The 26,275-nt window shown below is 39.7% G+C and overlaps 2 protein-coding genes across 2 annotated transcripts; both read left to right on the top strand.

Moving 5' to 3' along the window:
- Positions 1 to 345: 345 nt before the first annotated feature.
- On the top strand, positions 346 to 6,566 carry AHSG (alpha 2-HS glycoprotein). The gene is made up of 7 exons (XM_005146936.4): positions 346 to 549; positions 1,922 to 2,032; positions 3,254 to 3,338; positions 4,059 to 4,222; positions 4,504 to 4,617; positions 5,368 to 5,448; positions 6,288 to 6,566. Exons 1-7 carry the CDS (start codon positions 346 to 348, stop codon positions 6,564 to 6,566), a joined length of 1,038 nt encoding a protein of 345 aa, XP_005146993.2.
- A 3,450-nt stretch (positions 6,567 to 10,016) lies between these two features.
- On the top strand, positions 10,017 to 20,684 carry FETUB (fetuin B). The gene is given in 11 exon segments (XM_005146961.2): positions 10,017 to 10,032; positions 10,943 to 10,962; positions 11,099 to 11,311; positions 15,996 to 16,106; positions 17,124 to 17,211; positions 17,741 to 17,907; positions 18,645 to 18,758; positions 19,682 to 19,721; positions 19,724 to 19,751; positions 20,070 to 20,079; positions 20,268 to 20,684. Coding segments are annotated over 11 exon segments (1,224 nt in total).
- The last annotated feature ends 5,591 nt before the right edge of the window (positions 20,685 to 26,275 follow it).

The raw sequence follows: 26,275 nt of genomic DNA, 5'->3' as shown, positions 1-26,275 counted from the left end.
TTCCTGTTGCATGCACTGTATTTGTTTGGTAGAAAAGTGTCTAGAAATTCTGTTATATTTTTGCTGACGTTTTCTTCTTCAGCTGCTTTAGCAGACTTCGCAATATCCTACCTGATAAAATTTACTTTGGCTAATATTAATCAGTCAGGTTCATGTCCTAACATTTACTTTTCTCTTTTGTTGTTTGCAATGCCTCTTGGAACTGGGACAAGTATCAGACATGTGCTCATGCAAAGTCTGTGGTATGTACTATATAAATGAGACCCCAGTTCTAGCAACCTAGCTACCATCTGAACAGTATTCTTAGATCTTATTTCTGAAAGAGATTGCTTTTCCCCAGGTGCCATGAAGGCACTAGTAGCTTTAATATTGCTTGTTCAGCTTCTAATTCACAAAGCTGTACCAGCAGCTCCCCCTGCTCCCTTGGGCTGTGATGACCCAGAATCTGAAGCAGCAGCTGCAGTAGCTGTGAATTATATTAATGGTCACAGTCAGCACGGATACAAGTTTGCCTTAAACAGAATCGAGAATATCCGCGTGCTACCCCAGGTAAGTGAGGAGCTTGCAGGCAGAGCACTGTGCTAACCTGGAGATGCTGGAAATAACCAACAAGCCCTGCCAAGAGCTGTATCCTCACACAGGGTAAATCAGCATGGCTCTGTTGATTTAAATGGGGCAATGCCACCTGGTAGCAGTTGAGAATCCAGGTCACTGGAATGTATCTCTCAAAGAGCAGGACAGAGGGGGAGAGAGAAATGTTCAGATATTTTTGTACAATGCTCGAAAGAACTGAGTTTAGAAATGCAGTATGCTTGCTAGGGCAGCTCCTTCACAGTGCTGATTCATGAGTCCAGTAGCTAATCTGAAGACAAACTGTGAAGATACTCTTCATGATGCCAGTAATTATTTATTGGCTAAATGCATACTTATCATAATTCCATGTGATTAGTGATCTTGTAGCAGGCATTAATTTTACCTAATATCCTATTGAGCTGACAAGGAAGCTGAATGGAAATAACTGCATCTTATTTTCACTAAGATCTATTGCCATCACTGTAAGCATCTAGAAAGGCCATAGAAATGGTCATGAATACAATGTGTGTGCCATTCAGAACCTGTGATTCTCTCAAATAATTGAAAAAGGTCCCATATATTAACATAACTGAAATTCCATGGTTGTTTTCTACTTGTTATGAGAGAGAGGATACCAAAGTCATTTACAAAAGACTAAAAAAGACTAATGAGATTAGAAGCATGCCCACAGTTACCCACACAAAAACACCGGTGACATTGCTTTAACCATAATTAATACTTTTATACTAACTTTACTGGTTTAAATGTAATTGCTCATGACTCAAACCTCAGAGTCAATCTTGGAGCTAGGGAAGCTCACTTCTGCCCTTCCCCTCACATGTCTTATGTTAGAATTGCAAAGATTCAGGAACAACCATAAAAGATCCCGCAGTCTATAAAAACATTAATACTGGGGCTGGAACTTAGCTGATGCAATTCAGAACCATTCCAATGTACTAAGTGGGACAGGCCTGTGCACCAGTGTTTATTTAGTACCTGGTTTTAGAAGCACAAAGGTTTTTCATCAACAAAGACAGCTGTTGTTTTTTTAAAACTACCCAACAACAAAAAAAACCAAGTTAACTTAAGAGAAGTGACCACTACATACATTCCAACATTTATAGGCTAGTTCCTTAGTTAGAAAAATATCAGTGTGACTGTCTTGACCATGACACTCCAGCTAAAAAGGTGTCCTGTTTCTTGTGAAGTTATATAGTAAAGACTTACTCAGTTACTGGAGCTACCCAATGACAATCAGCAACAGAAACCACAGAACAGTTCCAGAAAAGAAATCTGATGGTGTGTTTTGAAGTAATTACTACAGTTCCTGTGTTGGGTTTTTTTCCAGGGGCTGAATAATGACATAATATTTCTTGAACTTGACTTATTGGAGACCACATGCCACATTCTCAGCCCTACGCCTCTTGCAAATTGCACAGTAAGGAGCTTCACAGAACATGTGAGTACCTAAACCACTACTAGCTTGGTCCAGAGGTGTGTTTTCAGCACGTTGATGCTAGAGGCTATCATCAGATTTCCAAGCAAATGTATCACTGTTACGGTTTGTAACCACCCAATCACTTGTAACCTCCTTGATGATTTTGTTGCCTTCCTGTCAGGAAGGATTTCTCTCCTGGTTTTCCTTTATGTCTTTTTATGCGAAGAGGACAGGTCGCTGTCAGCATAACATTCCACATACAGTTCACAGATGCCATGAGGCATTGTTTAGGGCCTCCACATTCAGCCCTCTATGGTCAGTCCAGAAGACACTGCATCACTGTGAAGCATAGACAGGGCAGGTTGTGAATCTGTGCAAACACAACCTTCCCTTGGCTACATGTGGGGTGTTATCTAGTGAAATTCTTTCAAGTCTAGCCACCTAGTCCTGGTCAAGACTACAGAAGAGCTATTCCTTTCACACAGGGCTTTGCCTTCAAAGTAATGCCCAGCTGGAATTTACTGGCCTCAAATATTTTGTTCTTATGCAAGTGCCATCCAGCTGTGAAAAGCTTTCCATAACCATACAGTGGAAGTGTTGTCTGAGTACAGGTTTCTAAGCAGAAAACTTAGAGAGCAATTGACAATTTAAGCCTGCTGTTTCTAGAATGGAGTCCAATTCACAGAGCTCATGACTAAATTTGAATCCTGATCCACCCCTGTATTCATCAGGGCTCAGATCCCATTTTCCATCTCGGGGAAGGTAACTCTACTGGTTCCCTCTTCCCAGAGACTCCAGCTTTGCCTTTGACATCTCCCCTGCTGGATTGCATTGCATGCGAGCCAGCTTGCACAAGGCAGCACACTGCTGTTAGCATGGCCACTGACCAGCTGAAATTAGTGAGAATGTTATCAAAATGCTCTGCAGAAGGACTTAATTCAAAAGTATTCATATTCTTCTTCTTTATGAGAGAGGAACCTGAATTAAATGTGCATAATCTGGCTACACTGGTACTTCTGATACTTCTGAGATCCAGATTTGGATCCAAATTTTGCAGCTCTGGTCTGTGTTTTACAAAATTACAAACACCAGGACATGCCTCAGCAGCGCCTTTGCAATCAGACTGATATTGCCAGGAACACTCAGCCAGGATCTGCTCTTTTGAATCTAGTAATAGTCACCCTTTTCATAAATTCCTATTTATCTGAACAATGTAACCCTTTGATTTTTTACTCTGTCCAGGCAGTTGAAGGTGACTGTGATGTCAAACTGCAAAGGGTGGATGGAATATTATCTGTACTTGCTAGTAAATGCCACTCACATGCAGGTAAAGACTTTGTTATTTAAGTTTGAATCTCATTTCCTTCACCTACAAACCCAGCCCTCTCTCTTTGCTCCTTTTTACTGTGACTATTAAGACACTATAAGACTCTCTGGGGAGCAAGCCCCATATTTGACCTAGAGTTTACTGGTACTGAGACTTTTCACTCAGAAGTTTAGCCTGGAGAGTTTGACTCCTTGTTGGTCTGAATTTACTGAAGCTTTCTGATATTCAGAGTCCCTTTGCCAGATGCAGCTTATTTACTAAATCCAGCATTTTCAATATTGCCACTGGTCATAGGAGATCTCTTTGGTCTGTATGAGATATCTTTAGTACTACTTTCAAAACTGGTGAGTGAATGAAATAACACACTCATGGAAAAAATATCTCAATAAATGAAAATATCTTAATTTTCCCACCATTTCCTGGGTGAGCTGATACATATTTTCGTTGGTGTCATGGATAGTTTGCTTAAAAGAAAATATATTAAAACCTAAGTAAGAACATTAGAAATGTGCTGCTGAAGTCCGCAGCACTTTTAACTTGCAGACTTAAATAGGGCAAGTCGTGTGAAACACTGCCATCTATAGTCTGTACTGCAAAAATTCCTTCCGCTGTAATTTGGGACTGATAATGAAACAGTGTTTTCTGTGACTGAACAGGTCTACAATGCCTTTCAAAACAGTCAATCGGATCGAAACATAATCTGTTTGATTCCTCCCGCAGACTCAAGTGAAGATGTTCTCCAACTCTGCCCTGACTGTCCACTGCTGGCAAGTCTGAATAACACTGAGGTATTAACAGCTGTTACAACTTCACTCAATGAGCACAACAGCAAAACTGCTGATGCTTACCTCAGACTCCTTGAGATTGGAAGAGCCAAAATACAGGTAATTGCTAGAACTATGTCTGCCTTCCATGTGAACAGAATATTTCTTCAGGGGTAACTGTACAGTGCTAACTAGGTATGTTTGCAAACAGATTGACCTTGCTCTTATTTGCACTACTGAATTGCTCTTTATTTCCTAAGCATTTTGTGTCATTTTAGTTACAGGATTCTTTTTTACTTCAGTGAGAGATGCAGAGTTAGAAATCACAACATTTGCCTCTTATCTTTTGTCAGCACCTCTCTCGGTGCAAAATCATTTACACAATTTTCCTGTATTAACAGCATCACCCAACGCATGCTGTCTCTGTTGAGTTTGCTGTGGCTGCCACGAACTGCTCAGCAGAAGTTGCTAAAGTTAATGTGGAGGCTTGTCAGCTGCTGCCTGAAGACCAGTCTGTAAGTAGAAGTGGAAAAGCAGTGTGCTGTGATTGCTCACACTTGTGCAGGAATAGCTCTTTGTGAGGATGAAAGTACAAGAGTGGTATATCATCATTATATGCTTTTCAGTATATAATTCCTAAAGCTTTCTTTTCTCTTTGAAGTATCTGCACTGAAACCTGATGTATTTGAATACATTTCAAAAAGGCCTGAGGACTAAAATGTCTTTAAGACAAAATATTTTGAATCAACAGAATACATATATTTTTAAAAATTCTTTTTATCATGAACACCTGAGAAAATCAGGCTCTTTGTACTGGGCAGTACACAAACACATAGCAAAAGGGCACTCTGTTTCACCTTCCTATAATTTAAGAGCAGTCATTTTGCTTTGTTGTGACATATAGGCTCTTGAGAATTATACTGTACACTTTATAATGCTATTTTTTTGTTGTTGTTGTTTCTGATCAAATTGCATCCTAAGCAGTTTTAGTGGGTGGGAAGATTCCTATGTATTCTTTCCCTCCGTCATATCCAGACATACAAAGAATATTATTCTAGAAGAATGCAGGAATTTCACTTATTTGCTGGTTAGGCATTTAAACAGCTTGGCGTTTTTGTCCAACAGACTAAAAAGCAAGCACTTTACTGCTCAGATAAAACACGAGAGGATGTAGCCATTTCTAAATATACTGATAACTAAAACTTGTACTGCAGATCTCCTGTATTTTATAACTATTTTCTATTGACTATGTTCTGCTTTGCCAGAATTTTGGTTTCTGCACAGCAACAATGGTAACACACCCCTCACAGGATCTCAGAGTGGATTGCCAGCTCTATGGACATCAGGTACCAACACCAGATATTCCCTTCCTTTACAGAGTATTCTAGCCTACTAAACTGTTTGAAACAATCCCTGAGTTTACTTCTTTTGCTATCTGTGATAACTTGAGTTTAATTTTGTATCCTAAAAAGCCGAGGTAAAGTAGTTCCTGATAATCCTATGGATTTCTGTGCCAGGAGTTGTGTCATCTCTGCCATCCATGCTTTTTTCCCTGTTTTTCCTCCTAACTATCTGGAAGCTTCACATGTCTGATGGAGAAACTGAGCAACTCTGCTCAGTTAGGGGAATGAGGCAGATAGATGTAAAATATGAAAGAGCCATTGTCGTAGATGAAATCAGCTGGGTTTTTTTACTACTAGTCCTTAGATGTGACTGAATTCAGGGAGCCTGACCTGCACTGCTATAGCAACAGGAGGGAAATATATATATGCTAGCACCAGAGTGCTCTCCAGGTAATTTAGTCTCCATTTGGTTTGAGAAGGGCTAGGTGGTGGTTGATTACTTTCTATGGACCAGAGCTCTTGGTAACACAAGAGGTGTCTAGGAGGTATATGAAATAAAGAATAAGACAGCTAGTTCTGAACACTTCACCAGCTGCATAGGTGGCCCTGAAAGTTCATGTAGCACAGAATTTGGTGCTAATGGTCTGCCTGATATTAAAAATGTCTTCCTGGGCTCCTGTGTATGTGTTAAAATGCAAATCAAACTTCTGTGATGGTCAGGAATATTTTGTACCTGATTGGAGGTCTATATCTAGTTAGGAGCAGGGTACCTATTAAGAGGTCAATGATGTTTCTATTATGAACCCCAAGATGCTGAACACAAATACAAACTTCTTTTCCAGCCTGGAGTTACCTACTCTCAACCAGGCCAAGATACATCAGCTGGACTGGTGCCCAGTGTTGTACAAGGCTTCACAAATCACAATCTCAGGCTTTCCCACAATAACCCTGTTGCATCTGAATCCAGCTCTTCAGAATTTCCTACTCCCGTGCTCTCTGCAAAACCTGTAGCAAAGAGAGCAGTTGCAGAGGTTGCTCAGCATGACAAAGTACCTCGCCCAGTTGGCTTTGTGCCTCCTCCTCCTCCATGCCCTGGGAAGATTCACCATTTCAAGATATAGGCTGTGTTACAGACATAGCAATACAGCTAAGTGAAGCTCCAGTGTGCAGCAGCAGCAACAACATGCAGGCCACAGCATCAAGTACAAATAGGTGAGAATGCTTGACTCTGAGCCTAAATGAATTTTACCCTCCAGAGGGCAGAGCTGTGGCCAGCATCTTGCAAAGGCCTGGTTTAAAATATAGATGATTACCACATACAGTTCTTTTCTCTACATACAAGGATGCTCTAGTTAAAATACAGAAAATATTGTTTCAATGAAGCTGTTGTAAGACCTATACAGCAGTTGCAGCTTTGTGATAGAAACATCACCTGAAAGATTACTGCACAATAAAATGCTCAACGGAAATGCTTTGGTGTCTTCTGTCTGTATATATTTTCATTTAGTTGTCGAGTATCTCCTTCACAGCATTATGAGTCATATTCTAGGCTTGATCTCAAAAACAGTAAGCTCCTGCACTTCTCATCAGCTTCACTGAGATGTGTGGGTACTGAGCATTGCAGAAAATCAGGTCAGTCCTTTCTTTTGATCACACACCAGTAACACTGAAGAAGTGGCAGGAAAAAAAGTATTTATCCCTTCCACCTGTAGTGTTTCCTAGGATGTACCTACTTTTATTATCTACCAGAAGTACTTCAATTCTTTTGGACATGGCATCCATGTCTATGAAAAGAACAAAGAATCAGGACACATTCGAGGCTGTGATGGCTGAAGGCATCAATCCTTCTGGCCAAACAGAAGTGCATTCTCTGTCTTCCAGCAAATACACAGATGCAATATGATCATGGGTACTGCATGTGCTATGTGTATATGAATGAATACCAATTCAAGGGAATAAAAATATATTACAGACATATATCTTATGTAATAGGAGTCAGACAGTGGTGGCAATTTACTGTTGCCCTAGCAGTCAAATCTTCCCCAAATTTCTGACACATGTTAGAGACAAAATCTGTTCTAGGTAGAAAAGTAATAAGAGACAGGGGCCAGAATGATCTTTACTGCCAGCCAGACTGGAATTCTGCAGGCCCTGTGGGAGCAGCCTCTACTACACTCATGAATCTTTAACCAGGAACAGTACTTGCTACAAGGTAATTATCATGCAGGCAGCAAAAGCTGCAGAACACATGTAATTTCAGAACTGTTTCAAATAACCTACACAGTTCTCCTAGTTACAGCCTTCTAGTATTCAGAAAGCAACACAACTAACATTTGTTCTGGGTGACAGCGCAACACATTGCTATACAGAGAGGTTCTGCTCTGTTACACCAATAGGGAAAGAAAAAGCCATCGGCACCTGAACTAGTGCTTCAACTGGGTGTACGGAAGGGAAAGAAAAAGGGCAATCAGCTCAGACTATAAGCCATAGTCAAATGTGATGGCAACATACTGAGAAGAAGATACTGATGGCAACATACTGAGGAGAAGCTCTCCCCATGAAGGCAGCAGCTCTCACGTTTCAAGAATACAATGTGTTCTGGCATGAAGTGTGTTGCAGACCATTGCACCAGCTATTGCCAGTCAATTGCTGAGTGAGTTTTTGCTTCTCTGTAAAGCAGTGACTCCAGTATGTTCTGTATGCAGCTATTAGTTCACAAAGTGCTAGCACTAAGCTATAGAAATTTCTCAAAGTGGTAAGGTAAGTGGTCCTCCCATCCCACTGCACAAGACACGGTACAGGATTTAATTAAATGGCTGCTATTATGATCTGCATTACTATAACAGCAGATACACGATGATGAGTTTTTAACTCACCTGAAGCAATTAGTTTTCCTACCTTTTGTATTTTAAAACCAGGAATCGCCTTAATCATACAAATTGTCTTTCATATAAAGAAATGGGCACTAAGTTATAGAAGAGACAGGGTTTTCCAGACTTAGAAAATTCTTTATCTGATGGCAGAAACAGAATGTTTATAAAAGGGATCTCTGCCAAGGGGGATTCTGAACTCCAGAAATGCTGCATTGTCTTGTTGTCTTTTCCAACCACACAAAGCAAGGATATGTAGCAGAACACATGCAGCCTCCCCACTTCACAGATGTTCTCCTACAATTGGGGTAACTATTCCACTGTTTCCTAAAACTGGGAGAAAAAAAAAAAAAAAGAAAAAAAAAGGGCAAATTTGCTCTGTGCACTCCTGTTAGTAGCTGCACCTCATCTTTCTTTTCCTTAACACTTGCCGTCTTAAGGACACGTTTTCCCCCCTAAAGGATACATTTTCCATAACTGTTTCGTCTTCCCCCAGAACGGCCCTGTATTCATGCACCTGCACCTTAGCAACAGATTCAGTATGTAGTAACAGATTCTATGAGCAGCAAGTGTTGCAAAATGGCAATACATAAAATACAAATGACTCCTTTCCTGAAATGCAGGAGTAGCTCTGCATCACTAGCTGACAATATTTTTCAGTTTTTTCAAGCACTGTTTTGCTAAAGCATACGTATTTCATGTGCTGCTTTGGCTGGACATGCTCAGATTTCCCAGCTGTGACCATGTTTTGAAGGCAGCTACTCCAATAGAGATTTTTTTTCCCCCCTTTCCAGTGGGAGGAAGAGTGCAAAGAACAGTCAGGGATGTAGCAATTACAAGAGACACCAACACAACCAGTACTAACTGGCACCCATCCCCATAGAAATGCCATGCACTGTATAAAGAAAATGAGTTATTATCCTTTAGTTCCAGGGGAATCATCCCTCAGCACAAGAAACAACGTGAGTCTGAGTTGCTGCTTCTACTATTCCTATACTATGGTTACAGCAGCATTTCTCAGGGTTCACCCCTTGTGTCCTTTGCCTCCAGTCCACACGTTATCACTCACCCTAAGTTTGCAAAGCAACTAGTGAAAACATGAGGATGCTCAGTCTAGTAACCATGTGCCCCTTCCAACCAGCTGAGTTTTCCACATCTGCCAACAACCAATTCTTCTTATAAAAGTTTCAGCCCCAGTGCTGCTGCAGGTCTTCTTGGCTCTATGTGTAATCCCACCCAGCTTTCCATAGACATGCTCTGGGACACGCTCTGATGTCTCCCAGAGGAATATGCTTTGAGCACTTCTGAGCTAAAGGGCTAAGATTCTTTATACCACCAGTAAAACCCCATGACAATATGAAAAAAATTTAACTTGTCAAACTTTACATGAGAATTAGAGACAATTATGTCCTTCACTTGCACTTTTCCTTCCTTACTCAATGAAACCCTCAAATCTAAAGGTCCCCTGTCATCCAGCAGACAGATGTGATCATACAGGCTTCCATGACAAAAGATGAGGGCCATAGATATAGTTACCCAACTTCTGGTATTCTTCAAGGTGAAACTGAAGAACTGCAGAATTGAATTAAAGAATTGCTCCTTAGTAGGAAACCAATTACTTTCACTGGATCTTCCCCAAGTAATGGTGGTAGATCTTCAAGATAACAACTATCTGTACAGCTATTTTACTTTATCCCCAGCATGGAGCTCCTGACAGGTTAGCCACAAGGCACACTGATGTAATTTCAAACAAGTTTCTACAGGCAGAATTTCCAAGGACCTTTGAGGGGTCCTTTGCTACCTCTCAATGCCTGGAGGCATTGAGAGGGAGCAAATCCTGAAATGGATACCTTAAGACTGTTTTGATAGCCCTGGTTCACTTATTGTCTATTTCCTCCAGTCTCTTACAGTAGCTCATTTTGTACCATCTCACTGAAAGAAATTAAGTCTTTGGTGCAAGAACAAAACTTATCACATCTGTGCTAGTGATAGATATTTCTGCTTAAGAGCAGGCACTGTGGTGAAACCATTAATTCTTTACAGTGCCTTGTTATAATGTTATCTAAGGGTATTTAATATCTTGAGCCATTTATCCACAGGCTTCTTGTCTGCACATGGACTGCATTTTGCTAGCTTCACCTGGGCTGAGGGTTAACATTCATCTGTAGGTATCCAACTGAATAGAAATGCTCAAAGAATGAATCCAGACTGAGCCTTCTATCCCAAGAAAACTGACTGCATATAACAGGGAGTCAGTGTATTTGTTTACAATTAGCGTTTAAATACAAAGTGTAAAATTGGTCAACGTTGTGGCCCTTATCCAATTCCCATTCAAATTACTTGGACCTTTGTCATTATTTCACTTGGGAGAAGAACTGGATTACTGACAGAATGGAGCTGGAAACAGACCTGTCCTGCATGTTTTTTATTTAAACCATTCTGGTTTCTTAAGAAAGCAGCTTCGTGTGTATATTCTTGTCCACTGCAATGAAGTCAAAGTGATAAGATCTGCCCAGTGAAGTTTGAATTAGAAATGTAAAGAATGAGAAAGTGCTCTCTGGTCTCAGAGGAAGCAACAACACTTTTGTAAAACCTTGTAATCATTGACTTATTGTTTGCTGTTGCAGCTATAGGTTTAAAGGTGATGGTCAGTATGCAATAAAAAGAGGACACGAGTTTAAAAAGAGACATGGCTCAATTACAAAAATCTGGTATTTCATGCAACTCTCAGCTTCTCCATACTGACTTACTATTCTAATCTGCTGCACTGGTTTACTGCACAGAATGGTTCAGTGCTCTTTGGCATACAGGCGCTTCACTCCTGGGCTGCCTCTCCTCCTGCCAGAGAAGCACAAGCTGCATTGCTTTCCCTCACCTGTAATGACACTGCTGCAGAGAAGGCTGCAGATCTGGCTCTTTGCCAGATCAATGCTGACAGAAATGAGGGCTATGTGCTCAGCCTGTGCTGAATTTTCAGTGTCCAAAAACATCCTCAGGTAAGTTGCCTGTTTGTCCTGTATCAGTTTCTCTCATTAAGAGCCCTGTGCCTAACACTATTCCTTAGCAATATCTATTGGAACTAAGAGACATTTCAAGAGGCAAATGTAAAGTTACTTTCAGAGGACTCCGGAGGCCATGTCAGCTTTACACACAGATGACTAGGAACAATTTTATCACCACTGTGAGCAATTAAGAGCAAATCTCAGTCACGATTCTCTGCTGCCTGCCGCTGGAAAAGCTCCAGGCATCAGTTCAAAATTGCTATGAAACACCACTACTCTGATTTAATTTAATTTTACACCTTCCTCCCACTGCCTTGAGCAGTTGAAGTGCAAAGGCTATTAAGTCATTGTATGTTTTGCACAAAAGATGTAAGCGCCAACAGGTGTAAACACACCCAGCTTGGGACCAGGGAATTCCTTCATAGACCTCCAAATGATGACTCATTTTCCAGAAGAAGTCTGAAACCATTTCAAGTACAAAAATTACACTGGAAATATCTATGGGATATCAGTCTCATACCCTCAAGCATTTTATTTCTCTATGTGTGCTTAATTTACTACTATTTTGTGTTACAATAGCTGAATCTGTTGGCACTAGCCAGGGACAACCTGAAATTAGTGCACAAGGCCCACAACATGTAAGGTATAGTGGAAGCATGTACTAACATTCCCTGTCATGGCTTGCTTACTTCCACAGCCTTAACCTGAAAGGCTGAATTCTGAACCTTTAAAGAAAATCAGGCTCATTGCCAGATGTTTAAAGACCTGTTCTGGCAAGAATTTGACACTACGTGCTGCTCTCGCAAGGACATAGTTTTTGCACACATGCTGTGGCCTCCTGCAATGTGAGATCTCACAATTACAGATATGTAATTCACTGTGCTTTACACTAAGTTCTCTACACTGCTTTGCTCAGGTGACAGAATGTGTCCACTTAGCAAGTGGATCAGGTCTCTTGAGAATTTTTGCACATGGGATGCCACTGAGCTGGCCCAGAACCCACATCATCACTCATGGAGTTTGGTACTTAGACCCCCATCCTGGGGCTTTTTCTTACTGACAGTAATTAGAGCACCCCTGTGCCCACCCTAGAGTGCAGCATGGTGGGAGCAGACATGCTGTAAACCACTTAATTCATCTCCATGCTTCTCCCTTCACCTGTGCCAAGAATATCTCAGCACAGGAGAATTTTGGTCCTTGTTTGTGATTTGATCTGTCATTTAATTGTCTAGATGCTTAAATTATTGCCTTAGGGCAAGCTTAGCTCTTTGTTAATTTTGGAATTTTAATTTATTTTTTATTATTTATTATGCTTATCTTGTAAATAATTTATTTCAAGACAAGTAGACAATCTCAGCCCTTTGTCACATTTTTGCTGCTGCTGGAACTGAGTACATATGAAGCAGTCAGCTATGACAGGGATGTTCATGGACAGTAAAAACCTACTTCACTCAAAAAAAAAATGGAGAGGTCTCATTTATTTCATCAGTCAGTGGTCCTTCCTCCCATTTTTTTACTGAATACTCAGGATAAAAACATTTTCAAAGTTACTTCAAATTCAAATCTGCCCTTAAGCAATCTACAGTTCAGTTTTGCTCTAATTGAAACTAATGAGACATTTGCTATTAACTTATATCCAAGTAGGACAGAGCCTTTCTTTCATATAAGATACTTAAGATTGGTTTCACTGACAGGCACTTAACTAAAATTACAAAACATGTCAAAATATTTCATTTCTTTCCCTTGCACCAGGTCACTCTGCCACAAAGGCAATGTTGCACTGCTTCTGCATCTCTTCTGACTCCCAGGCTCCCCAGCATGCATTCCAGTGGCAATCCTAGCATCAGCACTGCTGAGGAAGGGATCTTTTGGCAATGCAGAAAAGACAGGTTTTATTCAATACTAAGCAGATATCAAAAGGTCTTTGCATAATGGTCTTTTAATGAAAATTAAAAGAAGGATGATGAAACCTTCAGTGATCTGCTGAGCTCTGAATAAATCCCAAATTATTCTTTCCTCAGTGGAGGATGATACATACAGAAGCAAGTAGACAAAAATATATGTGGAATTTATAATAACCTCATCTGTGTATTAGAGTTAGTATTATACAAGAGAGCCACAGGCAACAGGAAATTTGGTCCACCCTGCTTGCATTTAGAATTCCCAAGATCACTAAGCTTTACAATCAGTCTTCATGATTCAGCTGAGTAAACTCATCTACCTCAAACATTTGGCTCTAAGAACATTTCTTTAATGAGACATGTGTATGCTTTTGCCACCAGAATACCTTGAGCAACCAGCTTGAAAGCTCAGGTCATCAGTCCCAACTTTGGGACTCCTTAAAGATACACATTTTTCTTGGTTATTACTTCTTCATGCAGGATAGTCTTAATGATGGTTTTTTCCTCCTAGAGGATATACTTAAAGTTACAGGCTTTTACTAAATCACAGAACCATAGAATCATAGAATAGTTAGGGTCGGAAAGGACCTTAAGATCATCCAGTTCCATCCCCTTGCCATGGGCAGTGACACCAGACACTAAATCATGTAATCCAAGGCTCTGTCCAACCTGGCCTTGAACATTGCCAGGGATGGAGCATTCACAATTTCCTTGGGCAACCCATTCCAGTGCCTCACCACCATTACAGTAAAGAACTTCTTCCTTATATCTAACCTAAATTTCCTCTGTGTAAGTTCAAACCCAAATGCTGCACTACTCAAAAACACGCCACGTTTTCAGCAAATGGCAATTACTCTTTCACCAGTTTTACTTTCCGTTTACTGATTTAACCTATATTAGAGCATAGTAAGGAGACATACCATGGTATTTAGGTACCTTGTACATAAACAGAAAATTATGACTAGTTCTTTCCACAGAAAGATCTATGCAGCCAGGTGTGGGGATACTGTCATGCCGCTTTACACAGAGCTGCTGCACCTCAGCTTCACTCTTTGTCAAAAGAGCTTTTGATCTTTTCACAACCTTCAAAGCAACAGAGATAATGAAACCTCAGGATTAGTGTAGGCAAACTTGAGAGCTAAGTGAAAGACATTACCAGATTACTTCATATAATACACAGGGAAAAAAGACGATACGAAAACACAAAAAAATCGTATAAAACATTATAAGTTGGATATGTGAGAATATAACTTAGAGACAAAGCTAACAATTTACTCATTCTTTATATTTATTTTTAATTTCTTTTGCTCTTTTGTATTTAAAGGATTTAGTATTACATTTACAAGTATATATGGTAGAGCTTACATGGAATCACCATCCCACTCTCTTTCAAGAGATCTCTGTACTGTGACCAGAATAGTTTTTATCACTTGGTCTCCTCAGAACTCAAGAACAGACACCTCTTAGTGTTCTTCCAAGCAATATAAAACCAAAACCCCATCAGTACTCCAGCCTTCAGATGTCTCTTTCACTGGTCTTTAGTCACGGTTGAACAGAAATCAAGCCTGTAGCCAAAATTGTAGAGATACTGGCCCTGGACTTCCACAAGACTTTTGCCCTATAGACATTTTCTCCATAAACCAGTGAAATCAACTAGGAATGAATGAATACTGCTCTCACTCCTTTTCGGGGTTTCTCTCTTTTCAGCAAAGACATAATGTCAGTCTAACTATGAAGCTAACACTCACATCCAAGTTCTTTAAGACGGATAAATGACAGCTGCTCTCTTTCCTGTTCTCCACTACAGAAAATAAAACATAACCCTACTAAGCTGTATCCTTGATAAATATCCTGGAAAGGTCCTTACCCACATCTACAGTTCAAACAGAACCAGGAGCTGCATCATGCAGCACCTTGTCTTTCTGTACCACATGATGTAATCACTAAATATATAGAGCTGTTTTTTTAATCTTTCCCTGTCCCTCTCACATGGAAACACGTTTGCCCAAAAGCTGAGGCCTTAACTTCTCTGTGCACCTGTGCTGCAATGAACTGAATAAAGGTTTTTGGACTTAACCACAGGCTCACAATTCAAGCATTGGACTAAAGCTTTAAGTACGTCACAGATATGCAAGGTCTCTCACGGGACTTTCTGATATCTGAGAGAATATTTAAGTCATCTGCATCTGCACTCATTTCCTCTTTACGGCAAGTGCAAAGCATACACACTTGAAGCCACTTCTCTAAGAAATAAGATATTTTTGTTTCTAATGCCTACTGAGAATGATCCACATCAGCTGTTTGTGGTTTTGTTTGTTTGGTTGGTTTGGTTGGCTCGTTGACTTTCTGTCTGTTTGGAGGTATTTTTATATTTTTTTTTTATTTGTGGTATTTCTCACCTCATTCTTACCGAAGGTAAAATAACCTGCCTTTCAAATCTAATTATAAAATGCAGCTGATGATGGAAACATCACCATGTTGAATCCTTATTCTTGGGTTCTGGTTGGTACCAGAATCAGAAAGATAAAAATTACTCCAAAGGGCTTTTCTTTAATTAAAGCTGGCTAAATGCAGGTCCAAGCCTGTTCTAACATGGTCTGAATCTCTGGCTATTCTCAACATGGTCACTCTTTAGAATTTGGCCCACAGAACTTTCAGTTTTCAAAATATCTATGTGTCACACCTCTGTGTTTTGTGTTTCTCCATCTCTCCCTTTTATGTGTCCCTACTTTGTTCTATCAAATCTGGGATACTATCTTTTCTTTTTTTGTTTTCAGGAGATCACTGGTTCTGTCTTCTATCTCATCTTGGATGTAGTAGATACTGAATGACATGTACTCAGCAAAAAGTTGTGGAAAAACTGTATGGCCAGATTTGATCATACAACTGTAAGGATTTTATTTCCTTATTTATTCTCAGGTATGATGAGTTACTCAAGTACTGCTGATGACAGCAAAACCCCTACACATGGATTTTTAGTAGGCAGCAGAGTTTAGAAGAAATCAAACTCCATTTTTAAGGTCCACAGTTTCCCTCTCTATTTTCTAATCAGTTTCAAGACTGGTAAATTTCATTTTTAAAAACGAAAATTAAAATAAAGTTTTTGACCAGAGCTAATAAGCAGACATAACCAAACAGCCATGCTAGGACACTATTTAGAATAAATAGTTTACTTTTATAGCAACTCTGTAAGAGTTTATTTTAAAGACAGCCTGTCAAGAAGGAAATAAAAGAAACTGACTTTTATATAATGTGATTTTTTGTTTAGTTTAATTCCACTTTTATTCTGACAACTTTGCAAAAATTGCAATGAAAGAGTTAGAAAAAGAAAGTTCAGCAAGATAAGCTGCAAAGACAGAAAGTGATCTAAGAGCTGCTACAGGTGACCAAAGAGATTCTGAACAGGTGAAAAAAAAAACCAACCAAATCCTCATATAATTGAGAACGGCAAGAAAGAAGCTTCAGGTGGAAAAAAAGAAAAAAAAAACCAAAAACCAAACCAAACCAACAAACAAAAAAATTATGACTAAATTTTCCTGGGCTGCTTCTTAGGTCTATCAGTTTTCATTTTTAAACTTTGCTCTTCTGCTCACTTCTACTTACAGAGCTTTCAGCAGGAAAAGGGTTCAAAGCATAAATGGCCAATATATCTTCTGAGAAGTCAAGAAATAGAATCATAGAATCATTTAGCTCAGAATTACACCAGTGGAAGATCTGGCCTTTTATTTTTGAAGGGGATACTTAAAAATGTGCTTCACTAGCACTACAGGTGTATTAACACAACTTTTTCCTTGACAAGAATATCATGACTGCAAGGAGAAAATGAATCACTCACTGTCTAGGTGCTAGTTAATTGGTGCAAAGAGTGCAGCATTAACTGTTTCTCAATGTTTATATTGGTTTAGGTTTATGGTCAATGAAAAGCAATTATTTACATTAATCAGGCAAGAAATTTTTCTCATCTGAAAACTTACGAGTGCATTTTACAACCAGGTATGTCTTTATTTAACACACTTTAAAAGAGGACTGGTAAAACACTCTTTGCTATACAGTATTACTATAAATTTTAATTGCAGTTATGGCACTACCACATCTCTATTAGCTTTCAGCTGCCCTGATTTTCACAAGTCAGATCATAGGGGCAGTGTGGACCTGCAACTCAAAACAGTCAATAACTGTTTACATCTCTGGGAAACTCAGCAGAGCCTCTATATGGGCTTTTACCTTCTGGTCCAAAAAGCATTTTTATGTGTTTGTAAAAAGCAAGTACAAACAGCAAGCCCACTGCCAGTAGGTTGCGCTCTTTTCTTTCAGTGTCTCTGCCTCCACTGCAATATTTTTATGAGTCTGCAAATTCATGAAGATTTAAAATTGTTGAGTGAATCAAACCACATACTGTTCCTCCAGGGGACTGTAGGACAGGTGGGTAGGGTTAGGAGCATAGATGCATTTACAGAGACATACACTAACAATATGCTCTAATGATTATGCTTTCTCTAATTACATTGTTTTGAATATGAAGTTCCACCCAGATATATTTGGACAGTATGTCCTGACTGCCCAGCTGATGACAATCCAACTGAGCCAAAATATTTGGAAGCTGCTGTTCAAAGCCTTGCCAAGTTCAATGTAAAGAGTGAACAAACTCATTATTTCTCTGTCCTTGATGTCACAAGAGTTTCAATGCAGGTAAGCCAAGATTCATCTGATTTGTTTTAGCCCTCAAGAAGTATGGATCCAACTGTTATATTTCATATGAATGGTTATGTCTTACAGATTGTTTAGAGTTTGTATCTGTATTGAACAGATAGTATTTCTATGAAGAATTCCCCTGGGAAATGAGAATCTGCATTGATTCAAGACTTTGACTCCATTTATTGCAAAAAAAAAAAAAAGTTTAAAACTAATTTTAGACTAACAGAGAGTCTAACTGATCTCCTGGGTAACTCCTGTTCGTTTGCCACAGTAATATTTGGTCTCTCTAAAATTTATTATACATAGATAGCAAAGCGGTTTTCACTCTTTGTCTCAGATATTACTGCAGTATCTAATCGCTCCTATTTTCCATCCTTTACATGCTTGCATTTCAGAAATATAAAAAGTGATCCTGTTCATTAAAACACCCAGAAATTATCAACAAGGCACTGAAGTGGGTCTTTGGATATGTAGTTCTATATGGATGCTAACTTACTACTAAACCCAAACTCATTTCAACTGTAGCAAACCCGTAAATTATTAAGAAGTAAAAACCAGGCAATAAAGCAACACCGACAAAAAATCATTCTCCTGTAATACAATTAATAGTAATGCCCTAAGTGTAACTTGCTGCTTCCACACTTAGGAGGAGTTTTATGTCTATTTCAAGGCCTGTAGGAGTCTTCTTTCTTCCTGACAAGGTCTAATTTACACTATTCTCTCACTTATAGTGGGTTGAAGGTCCTGCATATTTTGTAGAATTTTCAATCCAGGAAACATCCTGCTCCAAAAATGACACAATTGCTGACATCTCCAAGGGCAAGCCACTTTCATCAGAACTAGCTGTGAGTACTTCTTCTTGTATAAACATGTATTTTTCAGATACTATGATTCCTCAGTGTATACTTAGCCTATCCCTTTGGTTCTTTGCAGGCAAGAAGCAAAGCCCACACGCATCTTTTTATGGATTGTAGCCTTATACAGACTTGCAACTGTATAAACTGCTTTAGAATAGAGAAGACATTTCAGTAAGAGTTCTGAATTCTTACCTAGAAGTCCATGAATAAAGAAAACAAGAAAAAAATAAAGGCCTAGAAAAAGGTGAGGAAGCCACTGCCTTACAAAACTGATTCATTCTTAAGGATTTTCTCCAAATAAACAGGCATAGTCAGGAAAGCATAAACAATGCATAAAGAGTATATTCATACAACCATCAGGTCAGGAAGGAAAACATTTAGGAACTAAGGAAAAATATAAGAGAAAATAAAAGACTAAATTGGCATGCTGCCAAGAGATAGCCTTTTGAGCCCATCTTACTTGAGATCCAAGCCATGTCACCTGCAGCCCAGTAAAGCCACAACTATTAGAAACAATTTTTATTCTTTTTTTTAATGGTTTCTTTCACTAGTGTGGTGTGAAATTGGTTTTGCCTGAAAAAGGATATTATGTTCCATTAACACAACTTGCCTGCATGGGGATATTCTGGTACAGCAGAACTTAAAATGTGCTGTTGCATTTGGGCCTTAAGTGGCCAACGTATTTTTACTATCACATTACCTAATCCTCGATGTAAATATAAAGCCTTTTTCAAAACACTTTCTAGCTTTGTAAGCTCGCCAGCATCCAAGTAGAAGTTTAACCAAGCTGCTTAAGCTTACATATACACACAGAAGCTATCACTATTCAGTCTTTCTTAGTCATTTTACAAGAAGGGAGCTAATGATCAGTGCCACAATGTGAACAAAATGTTTGCATTTTCTTCTTCCAGCAAATAGGCTTCTGCAAAGGCCCTGTAGTAGGGAACAGGAGTAGTTTGTCACAATATCCTGTGAAATCTAACATCTGCAGATATTTCTTAATCTAATCTTGATATTGCAAGAGTAATACTCATTTACAAAACAAGAACTGAACTTTTTAAAGCACAGCCGTTCTAAAGCTCTCTTATTCACAAAGATACAGGCTTCAAGAAGTGATAAGGCCAAATAAGAAAGAAATATGTATTGTGATAACACAGAATGTTGCTAGGTGGATAGAGATTGTTTCTAGGTGTTGCAGAGGCAACAGAATAAATATAGAGTTAATTGTACAGATTGTGTTCAGAATGCTCTACAAAGAAATTGTAAATATCAAAGGTAATACAAAGAGTAATAATTGTCTAGTTACCAAGTGTCATGAACCTATCTCCACTGGCATAAGAAGGAGTGCCATCTGTCTATCCTTTGACCTTCTGTTCTGCAGCTGGTCTTTGCAGACTGGAATTGCAGCAGGTCCTTAGTGTGAACGGTGACCTTCTTTATAACTGAAAGACTTTGGAATAGCTTCAAAATAGGTAATGCTTATTGCCTGTTATATAGGATCCTGCCACTGAGGAGGGGAAACAGCAAGCTAATCAGACATCTGTAAATTCTAGCCAGAATCAACAAGCTTTCCCTTCAGAAACCAATCCTTTCTCCCCACACCTAGAAAAAACAGTGGGCTGGGTTAAGATTCTACCACCTTCAACTGAGGAGGTCTCTTTCAAAAATCTACCAAAAAGTCAAAATAAACATAAAGATGGAAAGCCAGTTCCACCTGAGGCTGTAGGACATATGCCCAATCTCGACGGAGAAAAGACTCAAGCAGACAAACCAGACACCACCAAACCAGTTACTGGACCACTTATTCTCCCTTTTCTTGAAGAAGTTTCTCTATCAGACTCATGCCCAGGAGAAGCAAGGAAGATAAATTCCTCCCTCCAGCCTTTGTTGCCTCAAAAGCCTACCAAAGTCTAGCCAGCATTCAATCACCTCAACTACCTGCAACAAAATAATAACCACATTGCCAACCTGGTCTTTCAATTTGTGTAACATTTTAAAATAAATAAATTGCTTATTATAGCCTTCATCTTTGGAACTCTCAGGTTTAAGAAAGCACAAGAATAAATTAGGAAAAGAAATTTAACTGGTGCTTTATCCAACAAAAGTATTTGGCTTTTAATTCTCAAATTTGTCTTCCAGTAAGAGCATGAATTATAGTTAACCAAGGAGGGTAAAAGAACTTGCAGGGCTCAGACAGCCCAAAGGCATCAGAAAAAGCATCCTCAGTAGCAAAAATCTGTCATAGCACAGTGCAGGACTGCTACTCTCCAAGAAATAGTGAGATGGAGCTGAGCATGATAACCAGGCTGGCAGGACAGGAGCCTGTTTCATGGAACCTAAGCAAGGCAAGCAGGGCAGACCCAGGGATGGTAGACAGGTTATGGGAAAAGGCCATATCACCATGTAAGTTCACTGGAAATGAGGCAAGTCTGAGGTCAAACCAGAAATATGAGTTAGTGACTTATTGTCAGGATCAGGTCTGGTTATGGTAACCAGAGTCAGACACAGCCCAGTAGTCTCCAAACAAGTTCACAGCGATGAGACAAGGGTCTGCCCAGAAAGGCAGGCTGCAGGACTAAATCTGGATCAATAATATCCATGGCCAGGCACAGGCACAGCTGCAACGCAGCAGGAGCTGTATAGCACAGGCAGTGGCCAAAACGCTACAGTCTCAGCTTAGCAGCTCCTGTGGGGCTGGGTTGGCTCTGGTTGTAGCCTCCCCACAGCACTGTCTGGGACTGTGTCCCCCAAGGTCACCAAGGGAAAGGTGAACAGCCTTAGACACGCTATTGCTGAGTTGGCACTGAGCCCTGGTTGCCAAGCCTCCAGAAGAAGGGATGCTCTCAGGATCCTCGCAGAGTCATACCCAGTATAATGGGTGTGACTCTGTACAAACAGGTGAAGAGAACTTCAACACTGTTTAGCATTAAAAGCTAGTGGTTTTTTGTTATTTTATGGGTTAACTTCTTAATTGTAATGCAATGAGCTTAGCCCATTTTTTTTTATTTCCTGTGGAAGATCCCAAGAAAGATTATTTTTTCCTAAGGCTTTATAACTTCACTTAAAGACAGTGGAAAAGGCTACCCACATGTGAAATCTCTGCACATAATTCTCACTGGTGTAGAATCAAGCCCAGGCTATTCATATTCTTATACTTTACTAACCCTGCTGTGCAGGAAAAATGAGGGCTCACAAAATCAGCCTAATCCTTTCTTGAGGTAGGTCATATTAACTGCTTTATAATAAAAACCACAGGGACACTCTACAGCCTGTAGCTAAGAAATATCAATTTCATTAAAGCGAGACATAGCAACTGTACTGACAATAACAAATAGAAATAAATTAGAAGACAAGAAGAAGAAAAAGAGTGAACATGGGAAAGAAATGTCATTTGTGGCCAGGAGTATACTGATATTTGCAATAATTATGCAGTTTGTATGAGACCAGAGAGCCTTTCTTTAGTTGCCATCAGATATGTAAAATCATTTGTTCAAAACAAAATTAATAGAATATTATTGTTTCTGAAGATTTTATGCTGCTGAATCATCCCTCAGGATGCTGGACAATTTCTCCATAAAAAGAGTCTTGCAGGAAAAAATATGGGCTTGCTGGAGTATTCTGGCTTTGTGCAATTTGCTTAAAATGGATTCTTTTATTGTTATAAATAAAATATAAATAAAAGTATTATTTTATTTCAAGTGGATACAAACTAATATTGAAATATTGTATGGAGTTATGTTCACAACAAATATGTTTGTTTTCTCAGTTTGAAAAACTCTTAAAAACAGAAATTTTACATAAAGGAGTAATCTAATTGCATCCGAGATTAAAAAAAGCCAAAAAGTGATATGTGAAACACAACAGAGGCAAAAATAATTCCATTTCAATTCAACATAATGAGAAATTTCAAGATATTTTAATTTAATTCATTACAGAGTAAAAAAAATTCAAAATCAAGTAGTTCTCAAAAAATCATAAAATTCAAATTCTATCTAATTCTTACCACAGTATGAGCTGTTGGCTGTGTCAGCATTTCCCTTTTTATTAAATCACCAAATTGTAGCATCTTGTTTTCTCTTGAGAAGTTTCACCTTTGCCAGCTCAGTTTAGCCTAGCATGACCAGTGTGTTCTACCTCCCTGCACAGGCACTGCTGATTTGCCACATGCCAAAATCAGGGGTAGCAGACATCACCCCATGCCCTTATACAGAGCAGTCACTATTGGCTTTAGGGAGTCAGAGGACAAGAGCATTGGGGTAGCAGCTCATTGTAATTTTGAAAATGCTTTTTTTGCCCCTCTCACTTCTGCTGTTTTATAAGGCAGTCTATTGCATTAATTGTTTGCATGTTGATTCTTATCTCACTGTGGCTCTATCAGTTTAATGACACCACTGAGATTTATATCAATATAAATAATAGAGTTGTGTGGTTCGGTTGATACGCTGGAGGGAAGGAATGCCATCCAGAGGGACCTTGACACACTTGTGAGGTGGGCTGATGCCATCCTCATGAAGTTTAACCATGACAAGTGCAAGGTCCTACACCTGGGTTGGAGCAATGCCAGGCACAGCTACAGGTTGGGCAGAGACGAGATTCAGAGCAACCCTGTGGAAAAGGACTTGGGGATGTTGTTCAATGAGAAAATGAACATGAGCCGGCTGCAGTGTGCGCTTGAAACCCAGAAAGCCAAATGTATCCTGGGCTGCATCAAAAGGAGCGTGACCAGCAGGTCAAAGGAGGTGATTGCTGCTCTCGTGATCAGGAGATCTCTGCTCTCGTGAGACCTCACTTGGAGTATTGTGTGCAGTTCTGGTGTCCTCAACATAAAAAGGACATGTAACAGTTGGAACAAGTCCAGAGGAGGATCCATGAGGATGATCAGGGGACTGGAGCACCTCCCATATGAAGACAGGCTGAGAAAGTTGGGGCTATTTAGCCTGGAGAAGAGAATGATGTCTGAAGACCTCATAGCAGCCTTCCAGTATCTGAAGGGGGCCTATATGGGTGTCGGGGATGAGCTATTCATTAGGGACTGTAGTGACAGGACAAGGGGCAATGGGTTCAAACTTAAACAGGGGAAGTTTAGATTGGATATAAGGAAGAAATTCTTTACTGTGAGGGTGGCGAGGCACTGGAATGGGTTGCCCAGGGAAGCTGTGAATGCTCCATCCCTGGCGGTGTTCAAGGCCAGGCTGGACAGAGCCTTGGGTGGCATGGTTTAGTGGGAGGTGTCCCTGTCCATGGCAGGGGGGTTGGAACTATATGGGATCTTAAGGTCTTTTTCAACCCTAACTGTTCTATGATTCTATATGTAACTATATTCTTCACCAAAAGGAGTACTGGAAAAGAAATCCACTACATCAACTACTAGCCACAGCCAAGAATACCCCAGTTTGGTTAGTTCTCTGTCTTGACTACAGCTGCTTATGACTGAACAGCCAGCAACAAGTGAAGATAAATGTAGTGGAGTTGGTGTGAAGATAAATAGGGAGTTAAAGAGAACATCTGAATGTCTGGATCCAAAGTTTTGAGCATCTAATTTGGGTACCGGTTAGCCTGTTCCATAGACCAGGCTCAGAAATGACATTTGACTCAATTCCTTTTCTAGCATTGATCTGAGATTTAGGTTCAAAATTTTTTGTTTTAAAAATAAATACCAGAAGGGGTATTTATTTAAGTGGTAACTGTATCTACAGTATGGATCAGCAAGCATCAGTGTCAGTAGAGATTCCTGAGCATTTCCTTTATTTGCTGTGGCTGCTCTAGCACCAAGTCCTGTACCCAGCTTTCACACCACCTAGGCCACCACCAATGTTTATCATAATTGAGGCCTGGCATTAATATCCAAGGCTAAATTATTGAAGTACAAGTAGGAGACTGAAGATGTATAGTTTCTGAGCTTATTTTATCTTCAGGACACACATCGACAGCTGGTAATGTTTAGTCATCACTACTTCAAATCCTGCTGCTGATTCAGCAGATTTATGCCAATTTTTGAGTGGGCCAGCACTCCCACCAACATGCCCACATGGACAGATAAGGGCACAGGATGCAATGTATCTGGTCACCACACATTTACTCTATGTGACAGCATAACCAGACAGGACTGCAGCAAATCTTCTAAAACCAGGCCCAGACAGTGCCAAACCTCTCATCTTCGGGACTAGTTTTTTGGCTTCTAATCAAACTGAGCAAAACAGCTAGCATTAACACCCTACACCTATCTTCAGTCACACCCCAAATGGTCTCTTCTTCTGCTAGGACTGTGAACTCCCTTTTTGTGCTTGAAGTGCTGTTTCTCCTTGTCCAGCAGAGAACAGGCCAGTAACATAGAGAAGCCATCAATCATGTCACTGGAGATGACAAGCAGGAGGACTTTGGAAGACAATTCCCAACTAATTTTTCAATTCTGTTTCACAGTTTTTCAACAGTTATTGATTTTACAATATTAAATAATCCATTATTAACTTGCTGTCTGGGCAATGTCCCCTAAAATCTGGTCTGATGTTTATCTGAGCAAACATTCCAGTTTCACAGCGACAATGTTTTTTATTCAGGCACAGATAACCAATGGTCAGTGACCTCTGGGGCTGTTGATGTTCTTACCAGATACTACCAAGCCTTTATTTCTGAATATAGGTGAAGCATTGTAAATGAAAACAAAAAAAAGGCTAATAACATTCAAAGGGTACAGAATAAGATATGCTGGCTTATTTATGGATGCATTGGCTATGCATTTTTTTAGATTTTTAGCTACCTGAATTTTCAGCTACCTGAATTTTCAGCTACCTGATTCTGATTCTATGATTCTCTTACACTTACCCTTGGCCAATCAAAAAGTTTTTAAAAAGCAGGACCCAGATGTCAAAGTTCTCAAGATGGGCTTAAAAATCAAGACTTTTACAAAATAAGTTAATTGTGAATTCTATTTATGACTTCAGAACCTGCCCATTGAACACATTTCATGGTTAAACATTTTCTTCCACATCCAACAGATTATAAATATTAAGCAGCTGTATTCAGAATATACATATATATCAGAATGAAAAAATGGTTTGGGTTGGAAAGGACCTTAAAGACCATCCAGTTCCAATCCCCTTGCTATGGACAGGGTCACCTTTCACTAGACCAGATTGCTCAAAGTCACATGTAACCTGGCCTTGAACACTGCTAGGCGCAACTTGTCAGGGCAACCTGTTCCAGCGTCTCACCACCCTCACAGTGAAAAATTTCTTCCTAATATCTAATCTAAATATCCCCTCTTTCGTTTAATGCCATTCCCCCTTATCTGGTCACTACATGCCCTTGTAAAAAGTCCCTCTCCAGCTTTCTTGTCATCCCCTTTTAAGAACTGAAAGCTGCTCTAAAGTCTCCCTGGAGCATTATCCAGGCTGAACAACCCCAGCTCTCTCAGCATGTCTTCACAGGAGAGGTGCTCTAGCCCTTTGATCTGCTTTGTGGTCCTCCTCTGGACTTGCTCTAACAGCTCCACGTTCCTCTTATGT

The sequence above is a fragment of the Melopsittacus undulatus genome, chromosome 6 (assembly GCF_012275295.1).
Source record: "Melopsittacus undulatus isolate bMelUnd1 chromosome 6, bMelUnd1.mat.Z, whole genome shotgun sequence".
Lineage (NCBI taxonomy): Eukaryota > Metazoa > Chordata > Aves > Psittaciformes > Psittaculidae > Melopsittacus > Melopsittacus undulatus.
Note: the sequence above shows the minus strand (reverse complement) of the source record. Positions and strands in the feature narration are given on the sequence as shown.